At 40.6% G+C, this 27,787-nt stretch overlaps 1 protein-coding gene and 1 long non-coding RNA gene across 8 annotated transcripts in view; both read right to left on the bottom strand.

Annotated features, from left to right (window-relative positions):
* The window catches only part of LOC116848071, a 20,930-nt gene extending 17,884 nt beyond the window's left edge, over positions 1 to 3,046 (bottom strand). Inside the window, exons 1-2 of one of the 2 annotated variants that reach the window (XR_004378896.1) lie at positions 2,569 to 3,046; positions 1,689 to 2,135 (exon numbers count right to left, since the gene is read on the bottom strand). This is a non-coding gene — a long non-coding RNA (uncharacterized LOC116848071). The remainder of the gene's footprint in view (positions 1 to 1,688; positions 2,136 to 2,568) is intronic. The other variant, XR_004378898.1, reaches the window with a different exon arrangement.
* The window catches only part of LOC116848068 (neurexin-1), a 399,669-nt gene that overhangs the window by 186,532 nt on the left and 185,350 nt on the right, over positions 1 to 27,787 (bottom strand). For 5 of the 6 annotated variants that reach the window (XM_032823816.1, XM_032823818.1, XM_032823819.1 and 2 more), the window contains exon 5: positions 20,322 to 20,482. In XM_032823816.1, the coding sequence (XP_032679707.1) occupies positions 20,322 to 20,482 (161 nt within the window). Of the gene's footprint in view, positions 1 to 20,321; positions 20,483 to 27,031; positions 27,457 to 27,787 lie in introns of those variants that run through there. The other variant, XM_032823821.1, reaches the window with a different exon arrangement.

The following is a 27,787-nucleotide window of genomic DNA, read 5'->3' as shown; positions in this document are numbered from 1 at the left end:
ATATATATATATATATATATATATATATATATATATATATATATATATATATATATATATATACACATGTATATACATGTACATGTGCATTTAATAGCCATAGATAAATATAATATTACATTGATATGCATTGTATTAATATTGTAGTATATCTGTAACATGGAGAGAAACCCTGCAAATTCGTAGAAAATTAACAGAGCGTCACCACATATCACAGAATGAAAATAAATTAAATAAACATGAAGGATGATAAATTAAATAAACATAAAGGATGATTTTGGCGAATATGAAAGAGAGTTCTCGCAATTTACTAGACCGGGACTCGCACCCGGAACTGTCACTTGCCGAATTATCGATCTAGATCATCGATCTACACACTGATCTGTCCAGGCCTTCGAGTAAATACTGTTTCATTTAGTTATATATCTTAGATTGCGCTGATTACGCCTCTATCCACATCTCGAGTAACAATAACAAGATCACGTCTATAAAATATGTAACAATCAGAACACAGAGAGAGTCTAACATTTTATCGTCGAAACACGATATTTTTCATTATCTCTCTCACAAAAATTTCAAACACCGATTTAACAAATAATATTTATTAATGAATCAGATTGTGGTACGTTGCTTAGCTCTTTTCTAAATCAATTTTAGTGCCGACGTTATTTTATTAAAAGTAGTACTTTCGGACATTTTACAAAAAATTTGACTAGCTAACGTCATGTCTGCATCTTTTGCGCGTATAAAAAAAATGGACCTAACAATTATTTCTTTGGGCGACCGCTTTAAATATCACAATTAAGCTACCCAACCAATTTTTGAAAGCTCTCTGATGTTACATATTAATACAATACGGCTACCATCAGATCTCCCAAGGCAGATCTGAGGAAATAAACACGTATTGCATATTGATTACTACAAATTATTGAGCATAATTGCAGGTACTTTTGAACTGTTCCAGGTGTTCACTACTGTTTATGTTATATATGTTAGTTATATATGTCGGCTATTGACAAAGCATTGTATATACAGCAAAGCAATATAAATTTTAGTTAAGTACTATTGCCGTATGGATGACATGCAGAGAAACTTAACTTATTTACGACTTATTAAGTCGTAGAAACTTAACAGGGCATCACAACATGTCACAAGATGGAAATAAATTAAATGAAAATGAAGACGCTTTAGACTAGAAAGAGAATTTTCGCAATTTACTAGACCGGGACTCGAATCCGGAACTGTCGCTTGCCGGATTGTCGATCTAGATCATCGATTTACATATTGATTTATCCAGGCCCTCGAGTAAACTGTTTCGTTTAGAAATTTATCTTACATCGCGCGCTGTTTACGCCTCTCTCCACAGCTCGGATAACAATGGCAAGATCACGTCTGTAAAACATGTAACAATCAGAACACAGAAGGAGTTTAGCGTTCTATTGTATATCGTCAAAACACGATATTCCTCCTTATCTCTCTCGCGAAAATTTCAAACGCAGATTTAACAAATATTATTTAATGAATTAGATTATGATACGTTGCTTAGCTCCTTCCTAAATCAATTTGGTAACGACATCATTTTATAAAAGAAAAATATATTTACGAACGTTTTATAAAAGATTTGAGTCGCTGACGTCATGTCTGCATCTTTCGTGGGATAGGAAAAAAAAATGGACCTGGACAATTACTTCTTCAGGCGACCGCTTTAGATGTCACAATTAAGCTACCCAGCCAATTTTTGAAAGCTCTCTAATGTTATCTACTGATGCAATACGGCTACCATCAGATCTTCGAAGGCAGATCCGAGGCAATTCAACGTATTGCATATTAATTAATACTTATTAAATGCAGCGCGGTACTTTTCCCATTATTATTAAGTATTTATGTTATATATGTTAGTTATATATGTCAGCTGTTAGTAAAGCATTGTATATACAGCAAAGCAATATAAATGTTAATTAAATACTATTGTCACATGGATGACATGTAGAGAAACCCTATTAAGTCGTAGAAACTTAACAGGGCATCACAACATGTTACAAGATGGAAATAAATTAAATGAAAATGCAGATGCTTTGGACTAGAAGGAGAGCTTTCGCAATTTACTAGACCGGGACTCGAACCCGGAACTGTCGCTTGCCGGATTGTCGATATAGATCATCGATTTACACATTGATCTACCTAGGCCCTCGAGTAAATACTGTTTCGTTTAGAAGTTTATCTTACACTGTGCTGTTTACGCCTTTCTCCATAGCTCGGATAACAATGGCAATCACGTCTGTAAAACATGTAACAATCAGAACACAGAAGGAGTTTCTATCGTATATCGTCAAAACACGATATTCCTCCTTATCTCTCTCGCAAAAATTTCAAACGCAGATTTAACAAATAATATTTAATGAATCAGATTATGATACGCTGCTTAGCTCCTTCCTAAATCAATTTGGTAACGACGTCATTTTATTATTAGAAAAATATATTTACGAACGTTTTACAAAAGATTTGAGTCGCTGACGTCATGTCTGCATCTTTTATGGGATAGAAAAAAAAATGGACCTGGACAATTACTTCTTCGGGCGACCGCTTTAGATGTCACAATTAAGCTATCCAGCCAATTTTTGAAAGCTCTCTAATCTTAACTACTGATGCAATACGGCTACCATCAGATCTACGAAGGCAGATCTGAGGCAATTCAACGTATTACATATCTTTAAGTACAGCGAGGAACTTTTAACCGTTATTATTAAATGTTTATGTTATATATATTAGTTATATATATGAACTGTTAATAAAGCATACAGTAAAGTAATATAAGCAAAGCAATGTATACAGCAAAGCAATATAAATGTTAATGAAATACGATTGTCACATGGATGACATGTAGAGAAACCCTATTAAGTCGTAGAAACTTAACAGGGCATCACAACATGTCACAAGATGGAAATAAATTAAATGAAAATGGAAAATGCTTTGGACGGATTAGAAAGAGAGCTCTCGCAATTTACTAGACCGGGACTCGAACCCGGAACTGTCGCTTGCCGGATTGTCGATCTAGATCATCGACTTACACACCGATCTATCTAAGCCCTCGAATAAACACTGTTTCGTTTAGGTATTTATTTTACTCTGCACTGTTTACGCCTCTCTCCATAGCTCGGATAACAATGGCAAAATCACGTCTGTAAAACACGTCTGTAAAACAATCGAAACAAAGAAAGAGTCTAGCGTTTCATTGTGTATCGTCGAAACACGATATACAATTGCTTCTTATCTTCCTCGCGAAAATTTTAAACACAGATTTAACAAATAATATTCTTTAATGAATCAGATTGTGGTACGTTGCTTAGCTCCTTCCTAAATCAATTTGGTAACGACATCATTTTATTAAAGAAAAATACTTACGAACATTTTACAAAAGATTTTACTCGCATTTGATGTCATGTCTGCATCTTTTGTGAGATATGAAAAAAAAATAAACCTGGACAACTACTTCTTCGGGCGACTGCTTTAGATGTCACAATTAAACTAACCAGTTAATTTTTGAAAGCTTTCTAATATTACCTATTACTGCAGTACGGCTACCATCAGATCTACCAAGGCAGATCCGAGGATATAAGCACGAATTGTATATTTATCCTTAAACATAATTTGAACACAATTGGTGATGTTTTGGTTTCTTACTACAGTATTTTAACTACATACATTAATTATTAGTTACTAATAATTAGTTATTAATTATTAATTGTTAATAATTATTAGTAGTATATGAAGCATTATATATACAGCAAAGGAATATACATATAAATATAAATATATATTTTAAGTAAATACGTGACATATGAATGACATGCAGAGAAACCTTGTGAAATTGTTGAATATTAACAGGACATCACCACATGTCACAAGATGGAAATGAATTAAATGAAAATAAAGGATGATTATGACAGATTTGAAAGAGAGTTCTCTCAATTTACTAGACCGGGATTCGAACCCGAAACTGTCGCTTACCGGATTATCGAACTAATTAATCGATCTATACACTGATCTATCCAGACCTTCGAATAAACTCTCTTTCGTTTGTGTATTTATCTTACACTGTGCTGCTTAAGCTTCTGTTCACAATTTAAAACATAGATAAACGAAAAAGATTCTAACATTCTGTTATATTTCGTCGGAATTCGTGACTCTCTTTCTCGTCTCTCTTTCTCTCTCTCTCTGAGATTTCACACACACCGACTTAACAAACAATATCTTTTTATGCATCAGCTTGGAATATTTCTAAGTCTTTTGCGCATGTGGTAGAGTCACACACACACACACACACACACACACACACACACACACACACACACATATTAAGGTTTTATTATTTTTATTAAAAAAAAATCTACACACAAAAAGCGCTAACTACTGAGGATACTTTTGTACTTTTCTGGGCAATATAAGAAATTTGGATGGGAATAAATATTTCTTCGAGAAACTACTTTATATGACCATATATACCATTAAGATGTCTAATAAAATGTGCCTAGTAAAGGCTAATAATATTACTAATTAAGGCGCATGGTGCTATTAATGATTTATCATGCTGTTGTTCTACATCATCGAGCAATCTAGGCTCACAAATTGACACACATACTCTCTCTCTCTTTCTTCTACATATATGTAAAAGACAATGTGTTGTTTTCGCCTATTCTCATTACTTAAATAAATATAATAAGACAACATTTGCGAAACACACGACAATTGGAAAGAGTGAAAACTCTAGGTTGCTATCGTATTTCGCTTTTTTAATTCTTTGCCTTTTCTTCCCTTTTTCTTTTCTTTCCTTTTCTTTTTTCCTTCTTTTTTTGGTAGTGACGCGATTACTCTTTTCTTTAAAGGATTTTGAATATCAATGTAATGAATAATGTTCCTCGATACATCGGCTTGATAAGTTGTACGATTCGCTTGTAAGACTTCCGTGATGACTTCGCGCAACAACACTTTTATTGAAGAGAATTTCTCTCCGAAATTTGGCAAGGATTTTGCCCGTTAATGCTACTTGCGTGCTTTGCTGAATGACTTAAAAAAAAAATGTCGGGCGAGAGCGACTCTGTTTCCGTGCAACCGCTTTGAACCACTAAGCTACCCAGTGAAATGTTCCGATGCTCATTTGAAATGTTAAAGCAGAAAATAGGCTGTCCTTCAGTGAAAGTCAACGAGTAATGAGAAGTGAGCAGATTCGTTTGTGTATTGGAGCATTCGTTTGTGTATTGGATAGTATATATTACTTAGTGTATATTACCTTAACATAATATATATAATTATTATTAATATAATAATGATAATAATGATAATATGGTAACATGTGTAATATAATAATATTTGTAATATGGTAATATATGATGCATATAATGATAAGATATGATATATAATATACATATAAGATAATAATATGTGAAAATACGATACGCGACGATATTTTTATTTTCATTTACATACTTAAATATAGAAATAAACTATTGTAATGTTAAAGTTCATTTTGGTATTTTATTTTTGTTTTATTATTTTTTATTTAAGAAATTTTTTTTACTTTTTCTAATTTTTAATTTTTTTTTATTTTTCTTATTTTTTATTTTTTTATTTTTTTTTATTTTATTGTTTTATAGAATTTTTTTGGATTTTCTTTAGATCGGCCTTGTTATCAGCTTATATACTTATATTCTTGCGGCCGTAAATAGAATCTAGCTATCCAACTTTTTTTTTCTTATTGGTAAGTTTATGATTCTATATAATGTCTGGTTTTGTGTCCGCAATATTAGAAAAGCGTCGAAACATTTTACGAGGCCGGGAATCGAACCCGGGACTGTCGCATGCCGGATTATCGCTCTAGATCACCGATCTATCCAAGCCCCTCGAATAGACACGCTTCTACCTGCGTATTTATATAACAGTGTGCCGTTTATGCTTCTTTTCATAACTGTGTAAGATAAATATATATACATAAAGACCATATCTGTGAAACGCGCGACAGTTGGAAAGATGGGAGACTTCGACGTAGCCTTTTATTTCGCCGTAACTTGTGACAAATCGTTCTTCCTGTTGAAAATCTCATGTATCGATGTAACGAATAATACTGTTTAATGTATCGGTCTTGCTTTGCAAGTTGTGTTACAGTTTGCTCGTGAGTATTCCGAGACAACTTCGCGTAGTTTTTATTAAAGAGAGATTCTAAAAATTTGCCACTGTTTTCGTTAGCTGATGCTACTTCTATGCTTCTCTCAGCAATGCAAAAATATCGAATGAGGATAAAACTCCGGGTGGCTGCTTAATGACACCCATTAAAGCTACCCAGTAAAATACTTCAATATTGCTCGCATTCGAGTTACTAATTCCTAAAAACGCGTGTCTTAAGCCTGTATCAGACTATCGACTGAACAGACCAACCCTTAGGACCAATCACAGTGTGATCGTTTCACTGTAAACTACACTATGCCATCGTAAGTCGGCAGTTAGATCGATCTGTCTAGTTGGTAGTCTGATACGGGCTTCAGTATCATAGACATAATTCGTGCTAAGTGGAGAGAGCGATTCATTAGCACGATTGTTTTAAACTACGATTTTTCTACTGTATTATTTTATCAAATTTATAAATAAAACTACCTATTAATAAATACTAATGAATAGTATATGTGTTTATTTATATGCCATATATATCGATGGAGAAGCATCAAAATTCACGAGGCCGGGAATCGAACCGGGGACTGCCGCTTGCCAATGATCGCTTAAAATCATCGAGTTAATCAAGTCCTCGAACAAAAGTTTGTCTATTTACCAACTTGTCTAATAATAGACAATGTCCTCTCCAACAGAGAGCGGTACTTTCAAAAATGTCACAATATATTTGGTTGCGTATATGTGTGTGTACGTCTGTTATGTGTGGGGACACTTTCGTAAGACGCGAGAAACGAAAGTAACACATCATTGTTATCACAAACAAAGTGATTTGTAACATCTATTCTTTGTAGTTGAACTAGCTACACTAATTTGCGTTAGTTTTCTTTCTCTGTTTTTTAAACCAAATCATAGTTATATAGCTGTTTTTTTTTAAATTCCGAAAGTGTGCATTAAGTGCACTTCAGTTCCAAAGAACAGACTTATTGACAGTGTTATTAGCAAGACGCGTTATTTCCTATCCCTACTTAAAATCAACACGAAACGATTAAACTTATCATTGTTATAAACTTAATGACTTCAACGCTATCGTTAATGATTCTGCACAATGCCAATGAGCTGGTAGGAACATTTTACTAAGGGGATCCGAGACTAAATCGAGACTCGTCGATTGTCGGATTGTTGCCCCGAATTGCTGTATTAGCCTGCAGCCTCGAGCAAACACTCCTTCGTTCCAGTACTTATTCAATAACGGTCGTTATTTACGCTTGTTTTCATAGCTCAAGTAAATATGGCATGACCGTGCTCTTGTGAGATACACGAGGATTCGCAAGAAGGGAGACTTTAGCAGTCGAGTACGCGAAAAGCCAGCTCGATGTGACAAACGCCAGCACGAACATTAACCACGCGATTGGGAGATACGCATTAACACACATGCCACGTGCTGTTTATATCGCGTGTATGATCTTCTCGTGCACAATTCTTCGTGCATTTTCCCGCGGAGAGCTCCCAAACGCTCTCGAATAATCGTTTCTCTATCCGCGTACGTCTCTCTCATTCTTTTAGAGCGTGCACCTGCCAGTCCGATCTCTTGCCGTGCGCAAATTTCTTTGCATTCAACGAGCGTTGTTACAAGAGCATTCTCTGTTTCCTTCTCGAGAAATCGATCGCGACGACAAACCCGCCGTGTTAGATGGCATACTTCGATAGCGAATTCTCAGAGTCTCCATGAGAGGGTGACAAGAGGAGAGAGAGAGAGAGAGAGAGAGGGGGGGAGGGAGGGAGAGAGGTACTATCGATGCATATAAGTTCGATCCGGCAGGCGACGAATTGAAATCTTGATTTATGGTGGACTATATACGTCCCCGAAGTATCTTCGTTCGAGCCACGTACCGGGTGGCCGGAAAGCAACGTCGGCAATGCGAAAATCACACACTCAACTTTAATTTTTATATTAACGTCTCGAGGAGATGAAATACGGAACGGGCTAAATCCTGCTCAATCTTTCCTCAACAAGAGGAACAAACATTCCAATCAATCATATCAATCATATTACTCACAATCGATAGAAAATTTTCGTATCTTCAGATGATTCATACATTTGCATTTCACCGTTACAAGAGCATTCGATTTGTAAGAGTTCGATTTGTAAGAGTTAGGTGATAAATTGTCAACTGGCTTTTTCTGTCCATCTATCAAATCATAATTCTTCACTTTTTCCATCAATGCATCGACCTTCGACATTTCATATCGAAACGCATAAAAATCATTGCGGACCAAGTCGAGTGACAAGAGAGAAAGCTGAATCTCACGACAATTTCTTACGTATGTTTCTCAGGACATCCTATACAGGATGTTTTAGACTGTCTTCCGCAATTTTTGTGAAAACGTAGAACGGATTGAGGTAAACATAAGAGTTCTATATCATTTTGCGAAATAGTCGATATTGCAATAATAGTTGAGATATTAATTAAAGAAAATAATTGGTAAATAATCACGCCCGATATAGTAGATGTGCCGCCGTCTGTCGTATATTCATACATCAAGTCAAAAAGTTATACAAGTTATACAAGTTTATACAACAACAAAAAGTTCTCTATCATTTTGCAAGTGAACTATAAATTTTTAGATATTAATTAAAGAAGATTTGTGCATTATTGCACACAATCATCTAACAGTTTTCTTTCATTAATAAAAACCTAGTTATTTGAGAAGTGATAAAAGGCTTTTTTGTTCGATTTGAGCTAATGTACAAACAGCACACATTGCCACTAGGAAGAAAGTCTTCAACACTCTGTATATCCGCGAACGCAGCGCTGGCTCTTCCGGTCGGCGCACTTTCCATCGCGAAAAAGCAACGACGAGGGCCCAAGAGATGGAGGGAAACGTGTAACAGGCGGGATGAAAGTACTCGTGCCTAAGGGACATCCGGTGATACGGTGACACAGGACGGATGACGCGCGATTCGTCTCCGTCCCGTGCGAATGTGGACGAAAAAAGAATCGCGCGGGTTACTTTCGTAGGCATGCATCTACTGGTGGATTCCGTAGTGATACAGTGTTAAATCTTTCCGTCGAAGCTCTACCTCTCTCTGTCTCTTTCTCTCTCTACCGTGCGAATCACGCGTGATCCTGGCGCGACGTCGCTCTTTTTAAGGGTTTTCAAATCAACCACGGTGTACATTGAGAGAAAGATCGCGGCCTTTCACCTGAGTAAACTTCAGAGTCCGACATTCAATAAAAAAATCTGTCCAAAAAATTGCTGGAAAGATTCTCTTGTTGGGAATATGGATACGACTCTAATTAAAAAAAAAAAAAAAAAAAAGTAGATGTTGAGGAAATTTTTCTTCTACTGACTGTCCAAATAGACTTTTATAATTTTCACTACATGAAACAAGTACGATGATGGAAACTTTGTGATTATGTTTAATGAGCAAATATATTCTGTAACGAATTGGTCATTAAATTTATATCATACGAAAAAATGTAAATTTTTTATACTAATGCAGTGAGAAATTCACTAAAGGTTACACTCAGGTTTTCATGTTACACTTTACACGATACATTGTTTCGAGTAAATTTTGATAGTATTTTTTCGTATTTCTATTTCGGTTATTTTCTCTCTTTCTCTCCCCCCTCTCTCTTTCTCTCCCCCCTCTCTCTCTCTCTCTCTCTATCTCTCTGTGCGAGATAAATATCAACTACTCTATAAGGGATGCAACCCTTTATAGATCGAGTGATGAAATTGCTGCCAAATTTACGTACATTTGAATACTATCTGCTCGATATTGACATATAATATTTTTCGAGCTCACACATACAAAACCAGATTGCATTTTAAAAATATGCTGTATAAATATTTTTGGTTCTTGTGAACTAATTTCTATCTTTATACAGTGTCTCTGTCGATTTAGCGGGCAGATCGTTCCGTTTCGCGAGAGGTCGTCGTATATCTCAAATCAACACGTCAATCTAATTATTCCCACGCGTCTTGTATATTGTACAACTGCAAGCCCGGAAAAATTCCGCAATTATTAATGCTCGAAATGCGTAACAGGAAACATCCGCTCGACTTTATGTGTCAGAGCACTTTTAATCTTCTCAGCTGAAATAAAAGTTTTCATTTAATTTTCATTTGTATAAAAATGCTCCAAATAAAAGTTTCAACGATTGTGTTCTATTTTGTGACAATTTTCTGGATTCAGTTGTCGGTTAAACGATTATTTCCTCAATAATTGGAAATTTCAACAATTCCCACAATCTCCCGGCGAAAAATTTATCACTTCTAAACGCACCGACTAGGATCAGATTTGGCGGCAGTTGTGGAATATCGAGCGCCCATATACCTTTTGCTACTATGCCGATTCGCATGGCTCGCAACAATTGGCCATAGTTATGCAAGAATGACCACACCCATGAAATTATGATTTATGAATGTTCGTTACCAATGAATAATCTCTCTACGCAAAACAAGACCAAAATTTTATGGAAGCTTAAAATTAATTAGAAGACAATTTTTACTTTCTAGTTTCAATTACGTTATTTACTAGTAGCGTCTTTTTCAGCTATTTTTAAGGGTTAAGCTTGTCAATGAGAGAAGGAAATTGACCATGCTCGATTTCTTGAACGATCCCAAAGGAGAGCTTTCAGTGCTATCTATACTTTTTGAATCATACATCCAATTTTCATGCTCATTTCTCTCGGAACATCCTTTAAGTGGGCCAAAGTATTCTCGTATAACTACAGCCAATTATGACGCGCGACGCGCGCGCCATCAGAAATTTAATAAAACCTACGTGACGCCGCTCGGTAAAGGTTATCTCGCGACGGTGGGAGATCGGGCGATCGCGTTTAAGGGATTAATTTATGGCGGCCGTGCCGCCGCGACGTAATCGATTGAAATCTCAGAAGTTCGCATGCGGAACGTCATCGGGCCATTCGTGTCGGTCGATGTTAACGAACGTTACCGCGAAGTGCCGTGCATCAAGCGCATTCGTGCGTGTCATCGTGACGTCGGCCAAGCCGGAGCTCAGTTTCCTCTCGCCGTTTCCGCGTACGGGACATTCTTAAGCGAGTATGAAAAATCGTCCGGCCGCCCGCGGAGCGTGACTCGAGTTTGGAATATGTTAATCTTTCGCGTGTCTGACTTTCCTCCGCGACACTCGTCTCTATGACGTCTCCTCCCTCCTCCCCTCTCTCTCTGTCTTTCTTTATATCACCTAGCAAAAAAATAATTCGTTAAAGACATCCCTTCAAACAGATTAAGCGAGAAATTGCATCGCACAACAGGTATGTTGTACTAATAAAACTAAAAACTCTTCCTGAGTGTATCAATATTTAACATAAAGGACAATTAGAGTTCAAGCACAGGTTGATTAGTGCTATTAAAACTACTAAAACTATTAAAAAATAGTGACCCAAGGACACATAGTGACACAGAGGAGGGTCTGTGAAATTAGACTGAAACGCGTTTGATAAGTAATAAATTTCGTCTCTTTGTGAGATTGGGTCACTATTTTTTAATAGTTTTAATAGCACTAATCAACCTGCGCTTGAACTCTAATTGTCCTTTATGTTAAATATAAGTATGTTGTAATAAGTGTTCGAGCAAAAAGTTAAAAAAACACGAAAAGGCTGCGTCCATCGCGGCTAAATTCCAACAATTGAATTCACCATCGGTGAACTTCCAGAGAGATATCATCATAGACTTGCAGAATAGACTGCGCACTATCGGGACGGCTGATAACAAGATTGAAAAGAGTAGAATAGAGTTTATTTATACTCTGGAATTGAATAACTCCTTAGAATTTACAAGTAAACAAAATAAGAAGAAAACGTAGAAGACCAGAAACATGCTAAGTCAAATGCTTCCTCTGTCGCGCGGTACTTTAGAAGAGAGCAATGTAGAAGAAACAAAAGAGAGAGTGAAGTATAGTGAAAGAAAGAGAGAAGACGCATTGGTCATGTAATCGTTTTTCTTCCTTCGTTCTCCTCATCAGTCAGACAACTAACAAAGATAGTTTCTTGTTTTCTAGTGCTTCTTGTTTTCCCTGCTAGTGCTGGACTTCATCCCTCCTGCGGCAATACGCGGTCTATTCTACATGTCTATGGATATCACTTAGAAATGGCGGCCGGGAAGAAACGCGAAGAGAACGGAAGGAGGTCTACAGCTAAATATTCTACATCGCAATGGAAAGTTCCCTGACTTTTTTGCTCTTTCTCTTTCTTTCTCTCCTTTTCGTGGACTGAACGCGGCGAGACCGCGAAAAACTTTCTGTGTTGCGGTACGCGGGATATTTAAAATTGTAAAAGACGCGCCGTGCGCAACATTCAAATGTCGCTCCTTCTCTCCCAATTACGTCACCGAAGTTGGTCCCACCGGGAGAGTCAGCGTGTTTATCTTGAATTTTATTAAGACTCCGCGTGCGCGACTTCGCTTCATCGCAATTCTCCACCGCCGGCGAGCGTGAAACTACCCCCCACAGGTCGAGCACGTTATTGTTGTTTCAACGGGCTTTATTAGCTCGCGAGGACGCGACAGCCGGCGCGAATAATTCGCGCGCGCGCGAGGCATCCTCTCGCGCGAAAATCCCGCGGACATAAAAACATTAGCATTCTGCCATCACGCACGTGCGTGACGTGGAATCGGTCGCGATTCACGCCATCTCTGAAATAATGGGATCCGTGTGTGCAGCACATGGCGGGTGTAAACGCCCACGAGAGAAACGTAATAGGCAATCCACGCTGCAGTCGATCCTCCGAGCTCATCCCCTGAGGGCTAGAGTCGAGCAAGAGAGAGAAAGAGAGAGAGAGAGAGGAAGAGAGAGAAAGAGAGAGGAAGAGAGAGAGTAGGGATGTCTAGACACCCAATCTCTTTTCCTACCTACCACACCATCCACCATCCCACCTCCGCGTCGGCATTAACCTTTACACGTGCCGCGATAGTAACTGGTCGAAGGACAATGTTCGTGAACGAGCGGCGGCGAGGGGGAAAGGGGGATGCTCTTTGGACTTTGAATGCGCCCGGAAAGCGCGAGAGCCTCGGAGCGACGTCGCACCGCACCCCGTCGAGCACGCGCCAGCGAGAGAGAGGGAGTTCTCGTTTTGTGATGAAAGACGGCGATTAATCCCGCGCATACGTGCCCCTTCTTAATCCTCCCTCATTCTCTTTTCAGCCCTATTTCCATCTCACGCGCGTGGAAGCGACTGTCCGTTTGTTGAGAAGACGATCTGTGTTTGTTTCGCGAAAAAGAAAAATAGAGAAATGAATTAAAGACCGTTTGACATTCAATCGTAAATGGAGAACAAGAGGGCCTCTGAGAGCTTGCGCACCCATCATGTGGTGCAACTGACCGAAAGTGATTGACCAATTTAAATCATCATCGAATAAAGAGATAGTCACGTTTATTTAAAATGTCCAATTCCAAATATTCACTTAAGTAGACGCAATTATCCCTCTATTCTCGATGGTAATTTAAAATAATAATTTTTAGTTAGTTGCACTACACGCGAGAGGTGAAAAACATTTTGTATCTGTGTTAAAATCGATCCGTGTGTGGACATTTTTGTGTCAAATTGCCAACCCGCTCGGAGGTATAAATTTAACTGCGATTTTGTCGTTTTGACTGTACCGCGTTGAGTTCATGCTCATCAATTCTAAGTGTTAAAACAACATAACTCATACATATAATTCGTGCATTTTAGCTACATGAAGTGTACGGATAAGTTGTGTTATTTGTTCGCATTCGTGGCGTTTTGTATGTTATAAATTAACGCAGAAATTAAGGTGAATAAATTGGGATATGTGAAAAACGTGTTACATTTAACACGCAATCTTTTGCAATATGCATGATCCGTGCATACATGGAGAGAATATTGTAATAAAAATTACAATGCAAGTTTAGTAGTCCGGAAAATGAATTATAATAAAATAAAAATAGTAGAAATTATTATATTTATGATCATTGTGCAGGCATAGGCGTCATTCTCCATTTGTGTTTGTTTCACAAATTCCTCTCCTTTTTTTCTGCCTTTTTTCCTCCCTCTCTCTCTTTCTCTCGTTCTTCCTACCCTTTTCTGCGCCATCCGCGATCCGGCGCCCCGTAATTGACCGCGCGCGTTTTCCGCAGTGGAGCCGATCGCGCACGGGCACACGTTTCCGCACACGTGGAACCTCCCGGCGACTGAAATGGCAACGGTAATTTCTGGGAATTTAATATCCCGTAATAGCGCGACGATTCGACGGCAGGCGCGTGCTCACCACGGTGGTGTGCGGCTGCCATTATTAATAATTCCAGACTCGTATGAACGGTCACGTTGGTGCCCCACGAAGAGTCGGCGGCACTTTCCGTGAAACCGGCACATAATATCGAGCAAAATGCGCGCGCGCGCGCGAACACGAGCGTAGGCGATGTGCGTGCTTTACACGATAAACGCGGGAGCTACTTGTCCCTCTCTACTCTCCTTTTTTTCTCTCTCTACGGCGAATCAGCGTGTCACCGTAAACGCGCATCGAAACCGGGAAACCAGGAAATAATCGTGTCGGCGCGATACACCCGCCGTCTCGTATTTATCTTTCGCTATTGAAATGAGCACAATTACTTGCGCTTGGAGCCGTCCGAGATACGTCGCAAACGCGCGCTTTGTAGAGCGATGTAACCGTTACGTAGCGCGCATGCGCGCGTGTATGTATTTGCGTATATGTATTCGCGTGTGTACACTGTGTATTGAAACATCGCGTGGAGAGATATCGCCACTCATCGAGAGTAAGTAGAGATAACTAGAGCGCGATAATAAATAATAAATGCGTTCAAACGCGCCGCAAATGTCGCGTACCTTCGTGATTACTGGCGATTAAAGTATCGATTAATCTGCTATTAATATTACTTAACGATCGTGCATAAAAAATCAGAACGATAAGATCGTCGAGGGTCTTTCGTCGAGGCGTTGGTGGAGCCTTTAGCTCTCCACCAAGTAATTGTTGTAAGAAGATCGAAGTTTCTTTTTAACCGGAGGATTTTCTCTTGACCGACTAAATCCAACGTCAAACGATTTTCCTCAAGTCCGCTTGAAGGACAAACAAAGATTTAACAGTTAGTTTACCAAAAGGTTGGAAAAATTGGCTCTTAGTGTCCTAAGTTAAGGTTAAGGTAGGACCCACGGTTCCTTGCAAAGTCGGCTCACGTGTCGCTCGAGGGTGAGCCGCTAGCGCGTTAACGATTAAGGGTGAATTATAATTTCGCTAACTCGATATGGCGAGACGGAACGGCGCGTCGGAATCGTTTCGCATGCGATCGCTGTCGCCTACACGGAAGCTCATCGATCCCCGGCTGTCTCCGAAGACACCATATTTCGGACGTGGCTGCAAGTTAGGAGAGTGGAAAAGATAGCGGAGGTACATGGCGGTGGTGGTAGTGATAATAGTAATAGTAGTAATAGTAGTAGTAGTACCAGCAATAGTAGTAGTACCTAGTGGCAGTAATAGTTATCAAGGAGCGCGCAAGTGAACTTGCCTACGTACGTATATAGGCTAGATTGAAACTGTCAAACTTTCGACAGAGAACCCCAAGTTTCGCGCGGCGCGCCACGCCGTGTCTTCCGGTGCACGGTATGCCACGGTTGTACGCCTGTCGGACACACAATTTGCGGCAGTGCCGAAATTTATTTACCCGACCTATCAGCGCGCGGTAAAAACAGCCCGGTCTTCGTCAACGTCTCGCTCCTCGCGACGCCGAATTCCACGTGAACTGCGATGGAGAGACACCGGGCCGGTCGTACACGGAAGAAAACGGTACGATGAGCTCGCACATAAATCCGGTTGTGCCAACCAGATTCAATAGTGAAATACGCGCAACAACTGATTATGTGGCTGTTGCAGCCACAGAACAATCGCTGAGTTACGTTGGCGTTGCAGCAGCGACGGCATCTGGTCGCTCCAACCAGAGTGTATCCATGGTAAATGTCACGTCTCCCTCCCGCGACCGATCTCTCTGCTTGCCACGACCAGATCACGTGCGACTACACTGATGTAGTTGATGCATCAAAATAACAGAGTCATATCAATCATACACATTATCGTCACACAAAGATAACGAGCCTGATGCAACTGTGTGTGCTGCTCACAACCAATTTCTTATTATGTGCATCGTATCTTTCCTTCTACATGTAACAAGGTATGTTCCCGCCACAGATTTCCCGAGTCCAAATTTTGATTCTACTTTCAGCCTCACTATTTCATTCAACATCCATCTTGACGCTAAAGAAAATGAAAAGGGAAACTTTGGACATCATCAAAGTCAAAGTAGAAGTAAATTGTATCTTTAGAATTAAACCTGCTTTGCTAACTTAGCTCCTACTGTGTTGTAGAATTCAAGGTTTAACGTGAGATCAAAATTTCTACTCGGGTTTACATATGACTTTTCGCGCATCTGGCGAGCAGTTTGAATTTTTCTAGAATCTTGTCAGCACATGAGCTTCACTCATTTTTCAAGCTTCTCTTTCTTCATGTTTTAACTTTCTCTGCAATTTTTCCTTCATTACCTTCTTCTATGCTCATCACAAGCGTTTGTTTTTATCATAATTTTGATTCTGAGAAACTATGAGTCAATCGAAAGTATTTCAAGGAACCAATTTGCGAGTAATATCTCTGATTTCTTCCCTCTGATCTTATGTCGCTGTCGAGCAAATTCCCTAACTGCACATTTTCAAGCGAGCGTCCACAGCGCGCGTCGCGTCAAAGAGCGCGAGAGTGTTTTCGCGGAAATCACGAAATACTTCTAACTACGTTGCGACGTCGGGCAAATATTTTGGCGGCCTAAGCCCTAGCGCGGGAGGATCTTTCGGCACATGCCCGGGAAATCGATAGCTCGTTTACACAGCTGCGGAAGCGGCCCGAGCGAAGAGCGTGTGCTCGGGAAAATTATCCCAAGCAGCCGCGGACATTAGTCGGACTATACGCTGTTCTCGACCTAATTCACGCGCTGCACATCCGCAGCCCCTAAATCGCGACCGTGTACAGCGCGGAGTGGCGCATTCCCTAACCCGATACAAGATAACGAACGATCGGGTAGAAATAGATAAGCTCAGAAAATCCAGCCGGTGTACAAGAGGTCCTCTCGGCCGATCGTGCCTTCTGTTAACGGTGCACATTTTGTGCACACGGCCAAATATCTAGGATAATTGCAACAGTGTTGCGCAATGCCCGTTTTTATGAAGGAAAATCGGTACTTTAATTCTATTCTATTTAAATATTAATCTCATATTTTACATACATAAATTATATATAGAAAACAATGTTTTAATAACTTATAATAACTAGCCAAAATTAGAACAATTAAGACAGTGAGGACGAAGGAGGTGTATCAATTATGGAAAAAGTAATATACTATTTATTTTTATTATTAATATTAGTAAATTTAAGTGATATAAAATATCAACAATATATAATATTATTAAATATAATTGATATTTTATATCGCTAGTGTAAATATTATTTCACCGCTAAAGGTCTGCAGAAAAATTAGTATTGTTAAGAGAATAAAAACGAAGGGAGAGGGAGAAATGAAAGAGGGGAAAAAATTATCAGAATTTAGACACTTAAGATGCAAAATGCAAACAACTGCTTTATCTATACTTATATAATTTTTATTTTCGTACAATATAAATTTGTTTATATATGTAATTATATTTAATATATAATATATAATTATATTATAATTATATATAATAATATTATATATTATTGATATTTTATATCACTTAAAATGAAAACTATATTAAAACGAATTTATATTATACCAAAATAAAAAACTATATAAGTAGATAAAGCAGTTGTTTGCATTTTGCGTCTTAAGTGCTTAAATTCTGATAATTTTTCCCCTCTTTAATTTTTCCCTCTCCCTTCGTTTTTACTCTCTTAACAATATAGATTTTTCTGCAGTCCTTGCCTCTGGCGGTAAAATAATATTTACGCTACATCGGAATTCCTTTACATTGTGTCACGTCAATACCCCAATTCTTTTTCGCAAATGTCTTCCACTTGCGTTAAAATACGAGTGTCTATCAAGTTGCGCGATTTACGTTTGTTCGATCCCTTTCCAGCCAATTCATGTTATCATCACGATAACACCACTTTGTGAAATTCCCTTTCACGGTGAAACAGTCTACATAAGTTGCTCGATGGCTGACAAAAGTCACGAGAATATATGACAAAGATTAGCTTGATTAAACAGAAAAAGAGAGAGGAAGTAAATCGAGTAATACTAAAGTGTAAGAATTGAACGGGAATGAGGGGGTCAGGGAAGAAGAATCAAGCTATTCATCGTTCAAGTGAGAAGCTGTAGATGATAGATTAAAATCTGTTTGTCCGAAATGTATCATTCGGGTTTTTGCACATTCAGTGTGTAAATCTCGTCAGTTTACGTTGTAATCTCGATATCGAAAATCCTTTCAGTACGAAAAAACAAAAATTATGTTACTGCATTACCTATGTACGTTACGTAAATCAATGATTTTATTTTGTTCACTTTATATTTTTACTCTCATACCGTTTGTTTACTTTATACGTTTGACGTGTCGTGCACAGAACAACTAATAAATTGTTGCATTAACAACGCGCCTCTATTTCTGGTTCCCTTCGTAATTTCACGCTCGGTGCAATGGAGGAAATAAAAATGAATCAAACAGACGTTAAATTCAGGGTGAAATTAATCGCCGAGCGATAAACACGAGCTCCAAATTAACCTTTTAAGCCAGAGTAGAACGCTAGCGTCTCGCATAGTATTTTCTCCATTTTTAACGATTTTAACTGATCAGCGAAATGCTCTGTGTGCCCAATTCGAAGAGACTTCATCGAGAAATGAAATGTACGGCCCGAAGGGTTAATATCTCGTTATCCCTTGGCGGAAGAATTGTCAGAATCTCTACTGCCGCGATCGGAAAACAGGAAGAACGGCGAAACGAGGCAAAATATGATCCGCAAACGCTCACTACGAGTTAACGACGCGAACTACGGTCCACAGTTAATTATTGCGACGTACTTGCAGCATGCGTTGCGATTCGGCAAGGGCCGATACATCGCGCCGCTAAACTGATAAACTCACGTCGTACCGCGGCTCGCGCAACTCGCAATGGCGGCGCGCAAATAATTGCGTTATCTATCCTACGGTGCGTAATGCGCGATGAATGCCGGTGTATACCCGCGACATTAACGAAATTGCTCTCACGTCCGTTCGCCGATCCGTTCGGGATCGCGACATCGCGAAAATTTAGCGCCTTCTGCCTTCCGGACTGTATCGGATTTTCCACTTTCCGGCCATTAAAATTGGACATTTTATGGCGGCAGGACAAGCTGCGCCGGCTGTCGGCAGACTTAGACGCATCAAACATTTGCTCACCGAATATATCGGCCGAATATATCCATAACGCGCGAGATAACTCATGCCCCTTGGCCGAGCATTATCTTTGCACCCCTGTCAATGTTGCCCCGCGTTAATTTCGCAGGCAGGCCGGCTGACACGCTCCAACGCGCACCAAGCTCTCATATGAAGCCTCAATGATAAATCCTTAACACGTATCGGATCGAGGAGATTATTTTTGTAATCATTATTGCCGCAGCGAACGATCTGTCACTTGGGCAGCCTGACATGTATGATATTGTATCGTAGGCGAACGATCAGAAAGACAGTGAAGCCTGTCCTATCAAACACTAAGCTTCACCGGAGTTCAATCGGACTTCACCGTGTTCAGTATTGGGCATTAGTCGATTAAAATTGTCCTTGACTGAAATAATCGACAAATCGCTAATCAAAATTAATCAACACGTCATGTATAAAATCGCACAAATAATTCTATCCGTTAATTAAATTAATTACTCGAATTTTGATGCCATTATGCGGCGATTAATAATTAGTTTTTAGCGATCGATCAAATTATTCGCGATTACACGCACATACGTATGTGACGATTGATTAATTCTGATTGCTGATTCGCTCCGATTACCCAAAGTCAAAGAAAATTTCAATCGGTTCATGCCCAACAGAGTGAAAATGCGTCCGATTGGACGTAACGGCTCTGCAACAAGCGAGATCGGTGCTCCGACCATTCGCCGTGCAGGGTGAACGGAGAGCAACAAAAGACGATAAAAAGGAAGGGAAGAAACCCTCTTACCTCTTGAACCTTCCTGTGGACGGAGATTTTGTGCCACTGATTATCGTCGAACCGCAACTTGGTCGGCTTTATGTGCAGATCCAATCTTCCTTTGGCCAGAGTCATCCCGACCGCGGCGCCTCCGTCTCTCAGCGACACGGTGAGATAATCATCGCCCTCTCCTGTAATTAAAAACAGGGACTAATGAAGTCGCGCGCGATGGTATACACGCCAGTAAACTCTTATCTCCTTCATCCCCCCCCCCTCTCTCTCTGTCTCGTAATTTTAAAAGTCGTAGTTTTAAAAAACTAGTGTTAACAAACACAGCTGACATATACTATTATTCATCATGTATGTTTGAGGAGATTTACATTCCACAGTCCTTAATAAATATTGCTCTCTCTTTCTTTTTCTCTCTCTCTCTTCTTCTCTCTTTTGCGCTCTCTCTCTCTCTCTCTCTCTCTCTCTCGCTTCTCGAAAGCGAGTAATAACGAGCGGCAATGTCGAATTGACGCGACGACGACTGACGGCGAATCGGTTGAAAAAGCGTAAAACGTCCAGAACATCACGGATGTTTCACTCGCGTCTGCAACGCCGCGAGGAGGAGCGAAGGGAAGAGGAGGGGAAAGTGTGCCGACGAGTTTCCGGGTACATTACTGTCCGTCGGGCGCGATCCCGCGCTTTCACGTTGGGCGCATCTCGCTTTTTGGAAATGGGAAGAGAAAAAAGCGGAAAGATATCGGCAGAATGCGAGCCCGTAGATTCCGTTGTAACTTTTTAATCTCCCGCGGCGACGCACATACAACGCATGTAACATCGCTTTTTGCCGTTTTTCCGACGCGCGTCTCTCCATCGTCGTCGAACTCGCCCACGAGTCGGGCCACATCACGAAACGATGCATGCAAATCGATTACATAGTCGCTTGACCGTTAGTTTCAGGGCACTTAGTATATCCGGGGGTGTCCAGTTAAAACGTCCGCCGGCGCGGTCGTCGTTAATAATTATCACGCGGCGTCCGCCGTTGGAAATCCTCGCGGATTATGTCCCAGTGCTCGTAACTGGTCGAGGGATTAAGACGATTCCGAACGAAGCGAGAGAGAAAGAGAGAGAGTATGGGTGTGTATATGTGTGTGTGCTGGTAAATACTCGCCCGTGCGAGTGCGATTGGCGTTTTTCCACTTGGAATCGGGCGGCGCGATCGAACGCGAGCAAATAACGTTTCGACGTGGACACACAGCCACGGCGAATTAATGAAGATTCCCGTGCATCACGTCCCCGAAGCGATATAATTGCAGCTATTATTTCCTCCCCTTCGTGGAGGACAGGAACGACATAAAGAGGACGGTAGCGCGCAAACGGTCGCGGATGTGTCGTTACGCTCGTGAATCTCGCAAACGCCAGCCACGGATATTACCGCAGTCGCTTTAAAATCGGGCCGCGACCGCATACTAATTATCTCGCGGCCAGGCCGGGGACTGGAGCGTATAAAAGATGCAGACGGTACTTCGGACTTAATTGCTGCCGGCGCGATGCGGCGCAGCGCGACGCGGCGCGTCGCGTCGCGCCGCGTCGCGCTGCACCGTCCGCACGCATTTGCATGCGCCTAAGTGCATTGCGCGCGTATCGCGTTCGCGCGACCGCCACCACCACCACCACCATCGTCGTCGTCGTCGTCGTCGTCGTCGCCACCGCGTGGTCCGTTTATTTGCACAGCGCGCGCGGCCCGGATTGCTATCTGAAAACGGACGGCGAGATAACGCGTGCGTTACGCGCCGCGGAGATAGCGCCCATGTGGCGCGCCGAGTTCCGCCGGGAAATCGGCAGCGAGCTCGTTTCCGTCGCGATTATACGTTCCCCGAATCGAACGTTCCCGCAGGGCGGATCTTTACCCTTTTTTAAAAAAAAAGAGAGAGAGAGAAAAAATTATAACGGACGCACGGAGGAAAGTTTGAGGTCACTTGTGGTGGATTTAGCCGTCGAGTTGGAGCCGCGCGTTTTTTCGTGAATTCGTTTCCAACGTTCCATGGGGACTTCAGCTCGTTTCAGGGAAGGAGCAGGACTCAGTAGATATTTCATTGTGAATGAATAGACGTTAAATAATTGGAGAAAAGATGAAGGATGGGGAAATATTTTGTTTTAGTCAGTGAAATTTCTATGAGAAAAAGAACGCGGCCAAATTTAGCACCATTTTGCGGAATTCGAAGTCTTAAATTATTTTTTATAAAATTATAGCGCTATTGATGGGTAGATTGAAAATATACAAGTATAAAGTAATGCATATCTTATCATTTGTCAATAATATTGATTAATTTAGTGTGACTTTTTTATCAAGCTCTGTTTGACTCAATCGCCGATTAATTCTGTTGTAACTAACAGAATTGGCCAATAGCTATTTGCTAGTCATAATGGAATTGATCGACGATTAAGACAATCGGAGTTTGATTAAAGAGTCACCCTGAATTAACAAATATTATTAAAATTTATAAATCATATTTGGTGCAAGGGAAAACTTTTTGATTTAGTCAATAAAAGATAAATCTTTAAAGAAAACTTTACGATAATTTCTGATACAGCACTTTGAAGATTGACGACTTAATTCACAATATGTTTTTGTTTAATCGTCTGAACTAATTTTTCAGGGATAAGAGATCTTCATCTCGTTATCTCGCGCGAGGATTCGAATATTGGAGAAACGCAAAACGGAGCAGTCGACATCTCGCGAGATCGTCCGTCGATTCCCACCGCGAAAATAGACGAAGCTCTCCGGAATGACATTTTCCCTTCGTAGATTTCGTTATTACGTTACAATTGCAGTATTAATTCCCGCGTATGGGAATTTTTCCTTTGCGCGGAGAGACAAAAATTGCGTCGCATAAATATATTCGATCTCGTCCCCCCCGCGCGTGGAATAACTGATAAATTGTAGCACTTTTAGCTCAAGTAACCTTTTTATCTTCATTTCATCGTCCCCTCCCCCCGTCCCCATCCCTCCATCAGCGTTCATTCTGCCGCCCGCTCCCGACGCTCCACGCAGGTCCTCTTGTCCCAGCTGTGAGGGGATTACACGTACCCAGGTAATTCGTGTAGATATTCGCGAGAAAGAATATGAAAGAACATACAATTACCTTTGTGGCATTGCCCGCGCGAGTATCGGACAAATCGTTTCCGCGTGGGGCGAATATTTTATTCGCGCCGAGAAGACGAACGCGGGATTGTTAGGACGCGAGCGATTAATAATCATGTCACCGGGCGAATAACATCCATGCGAATTGCACGCGCGCACACACGCGCTCGCGAAATTGTTATTCGTTGTGCGGCGAGAGCGTACTCCCCGAGCGCGCGAGCTGGCCGCTCGCGAATCCCCAAATCCCAGCCATTATATTCGAGAAATATCTTTGCATAACCGTGTTGTAGACTAGTTACCATCGAGAAACCGGACGGGAAACAATTTCGATGCGGATTTAACGCATCGCGGCGGCGAGCGAGATACAGAGACAGAGATAGACAGAGAGAGAGAGAGAGAGAGAGAGAGAGAGAGAGAGAGAGGACGAGGGAGAGAGAAACTCACATACACACGGGAACAGTATCGACGCGGGGAGATGCGCTCACAGAGAGGACGAAACTTATGGAGCAAGTTATTCCGCCCGCGAGAGACAGGCAGCGGTTGCGTGGCATAGAGCGATTTTGCAATCTTGAGGAACGAAAGTTGCGAACGCGCGCGAGCGCGCGACGCCCACTGCGTAGCGGCGAAAATACGCATAATCCATATGCACGACTATGGCCGCATTATAGCTTATCTCGGGAACAAACGAGCGACCCGGGAACGTTGCGAGGATGCAAGGTAGAAACGAGTGCCACGTGTGTGGAATCTATATGAATCTATATATATATATATATATATATATATATATATACACAAACATGTATGTGTATGTGGTACGGCATTGCGGCTCCGATATATAGGTTTCGAGTTGCCGCTGCAACCGGAGCGGATAGGTGCAAACTCCTCCTTTTACTGCGGATGGTGCAGTCTCTCTCTCTCACGGCCGTCTTGTGCTGATTTCGCCCTTCATTACGTAAGTATACTGCACACCACTGACGTTCATGCGCATCCGGAGGGCAATATGTAAGCAACCGCGTTGTGTTGACATGTCGGATAAGACCGCCTACGGCTACGGCAATGACCATGATAAATCATAGATCGGATCGAGGTGCGAGAGCCCAACGACGCCCGACATTTGCCCTCGGAATCGAAATTCCCTCGGCGAAATTGCCGTCGCGGACGATGTATTGTAATGCACGCGCTTTGTCCGGCGCGAAATTCAAGATGAGTCAGTCGAACGATTCGGTCAGTTTGCGATCATTTCTACTGGTAACGTAGTACATGAGAAGAGAACAGGATAGGAGAAGAGGAGGAAGAGGAGGAGAAGGAAGACGCGCGATCCTGCTCAGGAGAGCTTACGCGAAACACTTTTGGGGCCAAGATTAATCGAGGTCAAGTAAAAGCCGGTGCAATAGCGTACTAAAATAAAAGGAGGCGGAAGAGAAGGAGAGGAGGAGGAAAGAGGAGCGATGAGAATGGTAAACGGAAAGGAGGGGAGAGAGAGAGAGAGAGAGAAAGAGAGAGAGAGAGAGACGGAAAATTCTCTGGTTGGCCGCGCTTCCGACGGACCCGTACCACTGGAACGTTCTAATTGGCTATAATGTCGCCACGAGAGAAGGAGTTATCGCAAAGATTTAATATGCGACCATTGTCCAAGACGGCGCTATTGTCTATCTGCGTTCTCCCTCAAAGGATATCCGGCTGTCCGCAAGTTACTCGATTAAATGCAACTCTATTGTGGCCCTCTTCCCCCGAATTGTTTTCGATTAATCGTCCGTTACCACGATCGATGGTTCGCTCTCCGGAACAAAAATCTCTCACTGAGAATCTCTGCTCCTGGCGGGCAATGTTCACCCGACCCAACCATCTAGGAGAGATACTTCCGTCTCTCTTTCTTTCCATTAGACTTGGAAATAAATTTCTGTTGTCTCAGACAATTCGTAACTACTCTCTAAAAAAAGAGTGTTTGATATTTCTATGGTTATGATAGCGCAATAAAATAATTATAATCATCGGTTACTACCGTGACAAATGCTATTCTAATATTACTGACGATTTTGTGCATAAAGCAATTTATATGCATGTTTTTGGAATAATAAAAAACACAGTTGGCGTCGAAAATTACTGAGAGAAAAATGTTTGGTATTTGTAACTATAATCATATAGAGAAATAATTACTATAAATTATGGTCAAGACAACCATTTTTTTGTTGATTATACTATAATTTTAGTGATAATAACCTTACATGCATGTTACTACTACTATTTATGTGTTGAAGTAACCAAAAAGTATAATTGAGGTCAAATTGGGTCTCAACTATATTTTTTAGTTGTTCCAACACGAAGATACTAGTAGTAACATGCATGTAAGGTTATTATCACTAAAATTATAGTATAATTGACAAAAAAAATGGTTGTCTTGACCATAATTTATAGTAATTATTTCTCTATATGATTATAATTACAAATACCAAACATTTTTCTCTCAGTGTATTATTACTTCAGAGAGATTGACTATCTTTTCTTTTCTCCCAATGTGTCCAGTCATTTTTCCAAGCAGTTTTTTTTTTTATAGAATACATAGAAAAAATGTTTGGTTGGTTTAAACCAACTTCTGGTAAGTCAGGAATTATAGATCTATTTTTTTCAGCTGCACTGCTGCATGCAAGTAGAAATAAGATATTACAACTATAGGAATATTAATAATTAGAGACAGATAGAAATGAGAAATGGATGTGTGTGACTAAAGAATATAAATGTAAACCAAATCCTCCCAAGTGGCTATGTAAGCTGAAAGAAAATAAATATCTATATATGAAAGCAATTGTTTGTTCAATTTAAAAGGAATTTAGATTTAAGTAAATATGTTATTAATACCTATCGCGAATAAGCATTTTTCACTCTTTTTTAGATATTTTCGTCTCATTGTATACATATATTGAATATATACATATTTTCCGTTTAAATATGCATTTACAAACCAATACAATAAGAATGTGCAGGATTAAATACCTATCCAAAGAAAAAAGCTGTGATATTTTTATCTTCCTACAATTTTTCAAATAAATTTTTTCAAGTAGAACAGAATTTTTAGAACAACGAAATATATGATGTTGACAGCGAAATTACCTAGTAAACGTCCAGTAAACGCCAACTAATTGTAACACTACGTCAACGTCATAATTTCCCGTTCAACAACGTAACTGTTACATAACATCTATGTTACATTCACATTGTCGAGTGGGAAATTATAACATTGATGTTACGTTGCTCATACAATCGGTGCTTACTGGGCATACCTTGCAGTGAGATCAACAATGCTTTTCTCCGCACATTGCACGTATGTCGATGATTTTGCTCTGGTCCGCGTGGTGATTCGCACAGAAACGATTTTAAGACGGTTAAAGCCAAGTCTCTCTTGACATTTTCGTCCTAAGTGTTCACCGCACGAATCGCCGCGTCCCGCGAAGCGAGGACGAACGTATTCGGCAACTAAATCCGAAAGTGGAAATGAAAACGCCACTTGGAGGGAAGTTATTACGACCGGCGAGAAGGAAGTCGTTCAGCGCAGACACACGTTCTCATTCTCTTATACACACACACATATACACACACAGTAAGCACTTACCGGAATAAAATAAAAGTCCATTCGGCTGTCTCGTCTTGAACTGCAGGCTTATGGATTCCTGTGTACTAAGCACCGGGTCGCCTTTGCTCAAATCTATCGTAAGATACTCAGTTCCTCTAAAGGACGCCTCCGAGGGAGCTTTGTCTGTAACAAGAGAAAAAAGGAGTCGCTGGTTAATGAATCATTCGCAATTCGCCGCGGTTAAGTGTCTCTTTTTATCTCGGCGAAAACGTGCTAAACGACGAGGCACGTCCGCGGTTTGCTCTCGTAAATTCGTAAATCGCTGTAATAATAATAAGATGATCGGACATTCCGATTTTTTCGGGACAGTCCTGATTTTTCACCCTTTGTCCCGAATTCTTTCGAGTGCTATTTGGGACACCGGTTTGTCATCATTTTCAATAATTGTCAAATAATTTTCGGATCTTTTTATCCTCCCCTCCCCGTCCCTCGTCCTGCGCTTTACACATTTATGAAGTGTCCCGAATTCAGGACTGGGAAATCTGATCACTTTACATATTAGACTTTACATAGAAGATTACTTACAAATGACATTTTCATGATACGTCCCGGCGATCGCACATCGCTATTCTCGACACTCCCGATATTTATTTCCGCGCGTGACTTACTTTCGACGGGTTAAAGACGCGTAAAAAGGGGAGCAATATCGATTGATGTGTCCACGGCGGTTACTTGATGCAGAAAGATCGAGAATCAAGATCGCGCGATTGTTGAATTGCGCTAAAAATATACGCG

This window comes from Odontomachus brunneus, unplaced genomic scaffold, assembly GCF_010583005.1.
Source record: "Odontomachus brunneus isolate Ranch 3 - 2012 unplaced genomic scaffold, Obru_v1 Obru_scaffold_088, whole genome shotgun sequence".
NCBI classification, from domain to species: Eukaryota; Metazoa; Arthropoda; class Insecta; order Hymenoptera; family Formicidae; genus Odontomachus; species Odontomachus brunneus.
Note: the sequence above shows the minus strand (reverse complement) of the source record. Positions and strands in the feature narration are given on the sequence as shown.